Here is a 12391-nt window from a genome sequence, read left to right as displayed (position 1 = left end):
TGAACATGTGTGCAAACAAAATTTGTTATATGCTGCACAATTTGGATTCAAGCAGAGAGTATCAAAAGAAAATGAATTTGTTCTTTTGTGTGTGAGGCACTTACAGGGTTAAATTGTAAGTGGAAGACCACAGGTATCTTCTTTAATTTAACAAAATAATTTTACTGGGTGTGACTTACACATATGAGGAAGCATTATATAATTAAGGAAAAAGTTTCCCAAAAGTTCATTTCACATCTACCAAAAAGAAAGCATAGATTTGTCTTTCTGCCAGGGGTGGGGGTGCAGAAGTGGCCACAGCGTTCTGTTCTAGGTACATTAGTTCTCTTACCATATATCAAAGATCTGCCTCTAAACACAGCACACAATTTAAAAAAAGTTATTTTTGAAAAATGGCAAAAGTTTCATTGTGGAAGATATGGTCTGTAATGTAAGTGATTTAGCAAAAAGAGTAGTGTGTTAAATTAGCTTGTGGCTTAAAGAAAGCCTAGTGGGAAAAAAATTGTGAGAGAATAAAAAACTTTTCATAAGAAAATTTATGAACTTGTGCAGGAACAGAATGCTGGTATCTTCATTACAAGAAGAGATCCACCACCACAGAAATGAAACATGAAAGCCTAGTTCCTTGGCCACCTTCCTATCCTCTTCATTACAAGAAGAGATCCACCATCACGAGAACGAAACATGAAAGCATATTTACTTGGCTATCTTTCTATCCTCTACTGTGTCTTTTTTGGCATTACTGTATGTATCCATATTCTTAGTTCAGAAAAGGGTAGTCCAAATGATTTGTTGTATCCTTCACAAGTTTCATGCAGCCTGCTGTCTGAGTGTCCCAAAATTCTAACCATGCCATCCTTATACATATAATGTCACATTGGATTTGTGAATTAAAAGTTTGGACTCATCTAACGAAATTACTGCATTCAGTCTGTACTTTAAAAAAAAGGGGAAATCCAAGTTGTAATATCAACAATATTACAAAATAAGCTGGCTGGAGTGGCCAGAGACAGCGGTCATGTGTCTATAAGCTGTGCTTGTTGCATGAAAGTGTCTGCCTGCGTGTTTCCTTGCTAATGAAGGCTTTGGCCAAAAGCTCAATGTGTAACAGTCTTTTCACTGTGCCTATCTGCAACTGAATGTGTCATCTTTACAAAAAAATAATTTACTCAACCATTGTACAGACAGTTGTGCACAGTTCTTCAGATTCCATTTTCACGTTTCCAGCAGAACTGAAAATTTGAAGTGGCAAACCTCATATTTTCAAATATAAATGGAAAAGTCCCTTTGTGGCACTTCTATTAGTCTGTACTGAAGTTCTACATAGCAGTTTAGAGTAGTTCAATGTGAAGACTGGCTGCCTCCTTGGTCTAGTGGTTTGTATTGCCAGCTACTAACACAGAGATCCCAGGTCTGGTTCCTGGTGACCTCAGATTTTTCTTTAGTGGGATGGTACGAAAAGGGGTCCACCACAGCCTTGTGAGACCAAATTAGGAGCCACTTTAATAAATACTCAGAAAAATTGACATGTAAGCTGCAGAAGTGGTGCGAGATGGAAAGGCTTGCAACACGCCAATAACCACACGAGATTTATTTATTTGTATATGCCATCATTTTTTCTTGTTTTCTTTTGCTGTCTGTCAGTGAATTATGTAGTGACCTTGGCTAACATGGTCTCACAGAATCCGAGAAGAAATAAAATTACGAATATAAATTTGGCATCTGGTTGCAGTAATTTCAAGAAACCTTTACAACTTAGGTCCTTCTATAACTGGCTGTGTGAACTGCTCCTCAGGTCAGAGTGACCACATCCAACAGGATCTATCTTCAGGATATTAAACTCTCTCTACTTTTCTTATAAATCTGTCCTCCTGCTTCCCTTCTTTCCCTATCCACAGAAGAACAAAATTCATATGAGAGTTTTGAGATTTCTCACCTTTATAATGGTTACTTACATATACCACCCCAGTTAAGAAAACTACTTTGTCTCCCATCAAAAATTGATACTTACTATCATTGAAACACCTTGTAATAGGTCACAGATGTATTGGCAGTGTGTGCTTTTGCATTGTATGCCATGAAATAATGATAGGTCTTTTAAATATTAGTTGTTAGCTCTCTGAAAACATGATTTAAGTATAATGTTTACAATCTATCAGAATTTACATCAATTATTCTGCGAGTTCCTGATAAACACAGGCATGAATCTTCAGAAAATGGGACCATTTCAGGATTAGAGTGTTCATCGTGTAAAAATTTAGCAGCCAGTTGTAGTACTAACATCAAGAAACTGTATCTGAACTGGTCAGTCAACGCCCTACCATTACTTTGTAAGCTTCTAGTTTCAGTTTGTGTGACATTCTCTGAGAAGGTGGTACCGACACACACATCAGAAGTGCTAAATGGAACAACTGTTTTCTTATACTTCTTTTTATGGCCACTCCTAACTTGTCTCTTTCATTCTCAGTTAAAACAGATACAGCTCCTTCCTTACTGTTCCGGCAACATAAGAGTCATCATCAACCACATTTTCTCTGTGTTTTGGAAGATATTTTGCAATTTCTTACAATAATGTGTAGCTGGAGTCATCCAAACCAAATAATGCTCATCATGTGTCTTCATGTGACACCCAGTGCTGGTTTGTTTCCCCCTTACATACAAAATGATTTTAAAAGTGGAATTTTACACGCCCATTCAATAGAGCAGTCCCAAATTAGTCTAGTTACGATTCATTTCATTGATATGTATTAACAGGAATATTAAAACATGATGAATAACCTGTATTTCAGCAGTGACTCGCATGCCGCACTGACTGCTACTGCCATACAGCAGTGATGCTCAGTCGCTACTAGAGTACTGGTTATTCATCGTGTTTTAATGTTCTGGCTAATATATATTGATAAAACAGACATCAAACTAGACTAGTTTGGGACCACTTTATCAACTGGGCAGATAAAATTCCTCTTTTTGTCAGTTTGGTTTCCAGAAAGGTTTTTCAACGGAAAATGCTATATGTACTTTTACTAATGAAATATTAAATGCTCTGAATAACCGGAAGTCACCTGTTGGGATTTTTTGTGATCTCTCAAAGGCTTTTGATTGTATAAATCATGGAATACTTCTAGATAAACTCAAGTACTGTGGTATGAATGGGACCGCACCCAAATGGTTTAAATCATACCTAACTGGAAGAGTGCAGAAAGTTGAAATAAGCAGTTCACATAATATGCAAAAAACTGGTGATTTCTCAAACTGGGGAACAGTCAAGAATGGGGTGCCACAAGGTATATTATTGACTTGCCATTCTATATTCACGAAGATGCAAAGCTGGTACTTTTTGCCGATGATACACGTATAGCTGTCACACCCAACAGACAAGAATTAACTGGTGAAATTGTAAATGATGTTTTTCAGAAAATCATTAAATGGTTCTCTGCAAATGGGCTCTCATTAAACTTTGACAAAACACAGTACATACAGTTCCACACAGTAAATGGAATGACACCATTAATAAATATAGACTTCAACCAGAAATCGGTAGCTAAGGTAGAATATTCAAAATTTCTAGGTGTATGCATTGATGAGGGGTTGAACTGGAAAAAACACACTGAAGATCTGCTGAAACGTTTGAGTTCACCTACCTATGATATTGCAAATTTTGGTGATATACATCTCATTAAATTAGCTTACCACGGCTATTTTCATTCTCTGCTTTTGTATGGCATCATAATCTGGGGTAACTCATCACTGAGTAAAAGAGTGTTCATTGCACAAAAGCGTGTAATCAGAATAATTGCTGGAGCTCATCCAAGATCATCCTGCAGGCACTTATTTAAAGAGCTAGAGATCTTCATTGTAGCCTCACAATATATATATGTATATATTCACTTATAAAATTTGTTATTAACAATCCGAACGAATTCAAAAGTAATAACAGTGTATATGGCTACAACACTAGGAGAAAGGATGATCTTCACTACTCAAGGTTAAATCTAACTTTGGCACAGAAGGGGGTAAATTATGCTGCCACAAAAGTCTTTGGTCACTTACCTAATAGCATCAAAAGTCTGACAGATAGCCATATAGCATATAAAAGGAAATTAAAAGAATTTCTGAATGGCAACTCCTTCTACTCATTAGATGAAGTTTTGGATATAGTAAGTTATTAACCTGACATGTTCCACATCATTACGAAGTATCATATTCATGATCAATGGAACAAGTACTAATCTAATCTAATTTCATCTTTAAATATCATGTCGTTTGTAATGGGAAACAAACCAAAGCTTTGTGTCACATGGAAGATGGGATGAGCAGTATTTATTTGGGTTGGCTCCAACTGTTGTTGTTGTTGTGGTCTTCAGTCCTGAGACTGGTTTGATGCAGCTCTCCATGCTGCTCTATCCTGTGCAAGCTTCTTCATCTCCCAGTACCTACTGCAGCCTACATCCTTCTGAATCTGCTTAGTGTATTCACCTCTTGGTCTCCCTCTATGATTTTTACCCTCCACGCTGCCCTCCAATACTAAATTGATGATCCCTTGATGCCTCAGAACATGTCCTACCAACCGATCCCTTTCTTCTGGTCAAGCTGTGCCACAAACTTCTCTTCTCCCCAATCCTATTCAATACTTCCTCATTAGTTATGTGATCTACCCATAATCTTCAGCATTTTTCTGTAGCACCACATTTCGAAAGCTTCTATTCTCTTCTTGTCCAAACTATTTATCGTCCATGTTTCACTTCCATACATGACTACACTACATACAAATACTTTCAGAAATGACTTCCTGACACTTAAATCTATACTCGATGTTAACAAATTTCTCTTCTTCAGAAACGCTTTCCTTGCCATTGCCAGTCTACATTTTATATCCTCTCTACTTCGACCATCATCAGTTATTTTGCTCCCCAAATAGCAAAACTCCTTTACTACTTTAAGTGTCTCATTTCCTAATCTAATTCCCTCAGCATCACCCGACTTAATTCGACTACATTCCACTATCCTCGTTTTGCTTTTGTTGATGTTCATCTTATATCCTCCTTTCAAGACGCTATCCATCCCATTCAACTGCTCTTCCAAGTCCTTTGCTGTCTCTGACTATTCCAACTACACAAAGCAAAAACAAAATTGCAAATATCTGCCAAAACACAGGATAAAACATCCCTGATGACTCTTCGGCAAGATTCTTTTGCAAAGAAATGATAGTACACAAAGGCGCACACACTTCTGTTACATGATAAAGTGTCTTAACTCTTGTAGCAATCAAGATATTGTAGCAATTATGATTTTTGAAACAGAAAGGTACACCTTTTCCTTTTAAAAGCATCCGAAAGCACTTATAAAGATAAGCACTGTGATATAATGCTTGTTAATTTTGAGGTTGAAGCTCTTCACAACAGAATCCAGGAGATATTCTAAAATTGAAATGCAAGTAAAAAAAAAAAAAAAAAAAAGCTATTGTGCTGTAAACACACACGTGCCATGCTACATCACTAGATCAAAGCTTCTGACTTTTCACTAGTTCAGAACTAGCAGGAACTGTGTTGTCTATTGGCAGGTCATCTTTGTGTGTGTGTGTGTGTGTGTGTGTGTGTGTGTGTGTGTGGTCACACCAGGAAGGAATTATCCGAATTGGATGGAAATCGGTAGATGTGATGTACATGTACAGACAAACAACTGATCACAATTTCAGAAAACCTGCACGATTTATTCAAAACAAAGAGCTTCACAAATTTAGCAAGTCAGAAATGCATTGTTCCATCTCTGACCATTATGCAAGCAGTTATTCGGCTTGTTATTGATTGATCGAGTCATTGGGTGTCCTCCTGAGGGATATCATGCCAAATTCTGTCCAAATGGAGTGTTAAATCATCAAAATACCAAAGTGGTTGGAGGGCACTGCCCATAATGCTCAAAATGTTTTCAGTTGGGGAGAGATCCAGCAACCTTGCAGCTAAAGTGGAGTTTGGCAAGTACGAAGCGAAGCAGTAGAGACTTTTGCCATGTACGGGCAGGCATTATCTGAAATGAAAAGAAATAGCATCCGAGACCATCACCCCTGACTGTCGCTGTATGGTTGACAACAGGTTGGTACCCCACCACTGTCTGGGGCATCTCCAGAGACATCTTCAGCCTGGAATCTCATTGACTGGAGTAAAACTGTCTTCAGTGATGAGCCCCACTTTGAACTGAGGAGTGATAGCCTGGAGTGCCCCTTATTTTCATAGCAGAATCCCTTCGGTTACCATTAATGGCACCCTTACAGTACAGCAGTATGTCGATGATATCCTATGCTCCGTTTTGTTGTCCTTCATGGCAAGCCATCCTGGGCTTACATTTCAGCAACATAATGCCCGCCGCACATGGTGAGAATCTCTACTGCATGTCTTTGTGCTTGCCAAACCCTACCTCATCAAGGTTGCTAGATTTCTCCTCAACTTGTTATGTTTGGAGCATTATGGGCAGGACCTTCCAACCCGCTCAGTGGCACGATATCACTCAGGAGGACATCCAACAGCTCTGTGAACCAATTCCAAGCTGAATGACTGCTTGCGTAAGGACCAGAGGTTGACCCACGCACTGCTGACTTGCTCAATTTCTGAAGCTGTTTGTCTTAAATAGATCATCCAATTTTTTTCTGAAATTGTAATCATTTGTTTGTCTATAGATGTATACAACATCTACTGATTTCCATACCATACAAATAATTCTTTTGTGGTATGTTGTGTCTTTTGTCTTGAGACCAACCAACCAACCAACCAACCAACCAACAAACCCACCCACCCACCCACCCACCTACCAGCCAGACACACACACACACACACACACACACACACACACACACACACACACACTTTCAGAGGTGATGGTATGGACCAAACCAAGAAAGAAACTGTGGTACACATGGACTCTAAAGTGAATACCTTAAGAGCCATGAGAACTTGTTCCATCTTCAAGACTGTGACACACATCTCTTGTACTGAATGAGAGCTCATAGATCTTAAGGTATTCACTTTAGAGCCCATATTTACTGGATTTTTTCCTTGTTTGGTCCATGCTAGCACCTCTCAACATTCAAACCAAAGAGGACAGTTTCTTTTAGATGCAAAGCCATTCTGTGTTCTTCATCTCGACTATTCAACAGTGAAATAAGGAAGACAACTTATTTCAACAACCAAGCAACTGCTGGAACTTTAGCTTGGTCAGTGCAGTATGTATTTGCCACAGGCAGTGTCAATTATGTTTATCTCCTAGATTTATTCCAGGTGGTACCACTCATGATCAGTGTAGACAGATTTTAAATGTACCTTCAATGATCGATATAGAGGTGTACATTTTTCTCTCATGACACCTTCAACCTGGTGCACACCATCTATACCTCCAGCCGCATAATGGTAGTCTGGAACCGCTCTGTCACTGCCACTTAACTGGTAGAGGAGAAAAACATTGCAGTCCATAAACAGAGTTACCCCAATCAGCCTGCAAACACTGGACATTACAGGTTGTTAATGGTGATTTCAAACCAGGGTAACTCTCAGAAATCTCTGCAGAAACCTCTTTCTCTGTTCAAATCAGTCCACCGAGACTTTCCTGACTCAATACATGATGTTTAATGCAAGGGCAAGGACCATATAAAGATGGAGACTTGTCGCCAGAAGCAGCACTGATGGAACTGTCCAAGGAAATTATATATTCAAGTGGTATTGCAGAACTTCTACCAGTTAACATTGCTTCAAAAAGTCTCTGGTAAGTTTCTTGAGCCTCTTTATTGAAGAGAAGCCATCTGCTATCACAACTGAGTGATCTACAATCAAGGACTTTCAAAACACTTCACATCTATGAAGTTCACTCGTTGTATGTCTTGGGGAGCTGACATAAGTGTGTACCTGCTCCAATTTTATAAAACCTTCATATGATTATGGCTGGATAATGGGTACAAGGTGTTTGGATCATAAGTGCTATCCTGGTCCAAAGTTAGCTTAATTCCATCCTGCAGCCTTCTGATGGTCACATGCAACTCATACGTTGCTCTTATAGGGTTGAAAGAGGAAGAGAAAACCCTGCAAGACTGTTCACAAACAGCAAGGCCTCAACTAGCCTTTTACCCATGCTAATGGGTTACATCAGCTGTCCACAAACAGCAAAATCATCTTAAATATGCATAAGGTAAGACCATGTTGAGCTTCTTTAAGACAAAATTTCAGTCCGTACATAGGAGGTAAGGAACATATAGATATGGAAAACCTCAGATTAGACATGGATGGTTCACAGATCCAGAATGCTTCTATGCTTCTACTGTTATGCCACCTTCTGCTGCTACATTACAAGATGAGTGGTATTCCACATTAAATACTTAAGTGTTCCATTTTATAACATCATATGCCAGCACCACGATTGTGAACCAATAAACATAGACATGTTTAAGGAGGCAGAAAATGTTTGCTGTTTTGTGAAAGGTTCTGATTGTGTCTTTAAGATCTAATAACACAATTAATTAACAGTCTCCTCAGGACACTAAAGCAGTCGGGACAGATTCAAAATATGAAAATCCTCATCCGCTTCAGTTCACTGAGTATTCTGCAAGTGAACCACTGTATTTATGTATACTTGGAAGGAGAGAGAGCTTACAGCGATCACATAAACATCACATATGTGATCGCTGTAAGCTTGTTAACACCAGTGGTTACCAATTTAAATTATATGTTACAGCACTGAAGATGGTCACTAAGTGACCGAAAATCGATTTTGCGGTAATAAAACAAAAACATACGACCAATGCTGTCTCTCCTTCCAAGTATACCTATTACCTGGTCGTGGTGCACAGGACACTCCATGGAGTCGCCAATCAATAACCACTGTATTTAGCTGGCCGAGTCACCAATCCAGCCTATCCAACACACACCTACGCTTACTACATCCAAGGTAGGAGACAAGTTTCTGTTTGGCACAGGGTATGTGGTTGAGGAAATTGAAGGGAATGAACTGCCAGATGTAGCAGTCAAAGAGGTCTCAAGAATACTCATTGCAGTACAATGTAAAGTTCCTGTACATGCAGCAACATCCCTGTTGTGGCATTTATTTAACCCTCGAGCGGGCACGCCATTTTTCATAACACGAGGGGGCGCACGGTGCACTTTGTACACATGTGTAGAATAGCTTCATTTATATTGCCAAGATGATTCATGTATGATCAAAATCACAGTTTAATCTTAGTTAATTTAAACGACAATAAAATAAACTTACATAATATGAGCTAAAATAAACTTACATAATATGAACTACACCACTGTTTTATTAAACAATAATGAAATAAATTTTCAGTACAACACCCTATTGCCAAGGACAGGTGTTACAGAGACAGAAAAGACCCACTCGAAGCATTAAGCAGTGCTGTTGCATCAGATCTCGGTCAGCTGCTTATTCGATCACTAATTATCTCGTAGACAACTACATCAAGGTGGGATTACGTTGCTAGTTCGTAACTGGGGTCATACATTCTTTTTATTTTATTTTTTTTTTTTATTATTTTTTTTTTTTATTTTTTTTTGGCACGGATCGGGGGGGGGGGGGTTCGCTTTGTATTTTACATTACTGCTGCTCACTTGTGACAACACAAATTATCATTGTGTTACCAGAAGCAATAATGAAGGAATGGTTATGGGTCTGCAGTTGTGAAACAAAAATGGAACTGTGCAAAATCATTTTAGTTTTTGTTGGCGCACTTTATACACAGACGCGCCCACTCGAGGGTTAAGGGAGGAAAAATGAGTAGAAATTAAGAACAATCAGTTGCCATCGATGGTGTGTGTGTGTGTGTGTGTGTGGGGGGGGGGGGCATGCATGCATGCTCATGCACACCATATAGGTGGTCATACACCACCTACTGCACGAGTGCACCATGTTTTAGAGGACTCTGCATCACATTAAAGTCATTGAATACACCTTGTCAAATTTTGTTTAGCTACCATGCTTTTATCCAAAGTCTTGGGGAAGTACATATAGCTAAATAATTCAGCAGGGTTTAACATTTAACAGTTCCCATCTGGGAGCTCATTATAACATTTGTATCATATTTCTGTGAACTTTTTTAAGCATTTTTGTTGTATTATCACTTATCTTTATTACTCTCAATTTTTTATATGATTGTATCAGTTTCTATACATTTTGTTAGTGTTTACTCACTAACTACCATGCTGGTCAGCACCTAAACAACAACAACAACCATCTCAGAGATGAGAAAATAACACAAGCTCAAACACACAGCTGCAAGCCAGTTAAATCACTTCAATGCTTTGTTTCACGCAGAAGTTACATTTTAGATGATGATGTTACATTACAAAGTTACATGTTAGATATAACCAAGGATAGTAGCTTACGTGGAAGCCTTAGAGTCTGTCCTAGATGTTCTCAGAGTCGAAGCTGCTATGCTACTGGTGTCAGAGAACAGTTCATTTTCAGGATGTACATTGATTTCTTCATCAGCATCTATATTCAGTAACAAAAATAAAATAAAATAATCTTTACTCATCTGAAGAGTCATGTAGTACCATATGAAACATATCAAAAAGTTTAAGCACAGCTAGTCAATATAAATGAGTTCAGATTCAATTTTATTTTATTTTATTCCTATGAATGAAGGCAGACTTCCTGTTCGCACAACTACTCAAGCAGAAGGCAACAGAAGCTTAATTGGACACAGAACTTTGCATTTCAATGGACAACCAACTATAAAAGCGAAACAGCAAAAACAACAGCACAACTTCACTGTGTCAACTTGTGGCACAGCCTCAGTGGAAAATGCCACAGAATACATGATGAGGTATTTGAAGATCTGCAAAGAGAAATAATGTTTTTCTATCAACTAAATGACTTATTTATTTGACTGAATTAGCATAATTTAGAATGACTGACTTAAGACTTGTGTGCATCTCTGTAAACAAGGAACATTACCTTGAGAGAACAAACTAAATGCAGTCTGACAAAACATTTTCAACACTACTGCTGTTGGAGTGATTACATTTGTCCTCTTAAATGTTTTGAACACAAATAAATTAATTTTTGGATATAATATCACCAGGTTAATCAGCGTCAGAATAACCTACTAACTGTATTTTGCTCCCACTGTTATTGTACTCTATACCACAACCTTTTGTTTTGTTCAAATTACCAGAAAATTCTATTTACCACTCATCAATATACTTTATCATGATGAAAGCACACTCAGTGCCTACTCTGTGTGGAGAATAGCAATCTACCCTTTTCATAATGTTGTTGTAATACTTCTCATGCAGCATCTGACGCAGAGCGGGCGGCTGGGAAAGGCGTCTGTATCCCACGTTAGGGGCGGCTTCCAGAACTGTGAAAGGCAACAGAATACCACCACATCTTCCCTGCATAATGCAGTTTCCATTTTATGCACAAAAATGGTTTCCTCTAATTTTAAATCAGTATCCGGAGAAAGGAATTGGTCAACACTTTGAGGACTGAGTGCGAGTGTGGACGCTCAACCGGCTGGTACTGAGCGATTTCACAGTTTTTCTGAATTTTCTACAGCAGATTCTATACCACAGAAAATAGATTGCTCTTTTGCATTTAAAAACTATGTCCATTCCCTTCAGAGTACTGCAAAGAAATAAACATGTACCTTAGTGAGAAGGATTTTATATTAATTTGCGAGTATGCGGTTTTCACAGTGAAAAAAAATTTTTTTTTACGTTTTAGGACCTTTTTTTTACGTTTTAGGACCTTTTTTTTTACGTTTTAGGACCTCTATGGGACATAGTATTGAAGTAGTTAGTTTTAAATGAATAACTGTTGAAATATGAACTTTTATTTTATTAATAATCACACAATTACATTGGCTTTTGTATGAAATATTTCAAAACATTTTGGAAAACAAAGCCCTACGTCACAGGTTTCACAATAATATCGCGTGTCTTTCCTTGAAACTTTACCATATCTGGCCTTGCTTGTTTCTGCGCATACATTGCACCTTCTCTGAGGCCACTTAGACAATTTTGTGGGTGGAATTAATTTTGGAAAATGTCTTCCGCTTAGTCTGTTGATGGGTGAACTATTCTGAGAAGTGCATGAGTCTAAGAGGCCACCTTTGTGAACCAAGTTCTCTGCTAACTCTGTAATGTATTCAACCAGACGTTTGCTTGTATTTCACGACGTTTTGTACAAAATGTATGAATTTATAGTCATGAGCATGAAAATGTGAAAGAAAACTTTTTTCCACCACTTTATTTGTTTTCGTTCAAAAGGATAGTACGCCATTAGCTGGTCGCTATGATCCACACCAGCTTTGTTACTATTGTAGTCCAAAACACAGTCTGGCTTCATTTTTTCCACCATTCCAAACTTAGTTTTTACACTGACATTTGTT

At 38.2% G+C, this 12391-nt stretch overlaps 1 protein-coding gene across 2 annotated transcripts in view; it reads right to left on the bottom strand.

The window, feature by feature from the left end:
• LOC126198596 (elongator complex protein 1) overlaps positions 1 to 12391 on the bottom strand; it is a 149015-nt gene that overhangs the window by 33824 nt on the left and 102800 nt on the right. For both annotated transcript variants that reach the window (XM_049935046.1, XM_049935047.1), the window contains exon 10: positions 10380 to 10488. In XM_049935046.1, the coding sequence (XP_049791003.1) occupies positions 10380 to 10488 (109 nt within the window). The remainder of the gene's footprint in view (positions 1 to 10379; positions 10489 to 12391) is intronic.

The sequence above is a fragment of the Schistocerca nitens genome, chromosome 8 (assembly GCF_023898315.1).
Source record: "Schistocerca nitens isolate TAMUIC-IGC-003100 chromosome 8, iqSchNite1.1, whole genome shotgun sequence".
Taxonomy (NCBI): Eukaryota; Metazoa; Arthropoda; class Insecta; order Orthoptera; family Acrididae; genus Schistocerca; species Schistocerca nitens.
The sequence above is the reverse complement of the archived record's forward strand: the minus strand, read 5'-3'. Positions and strand labels throughout refer to the sequence as shown.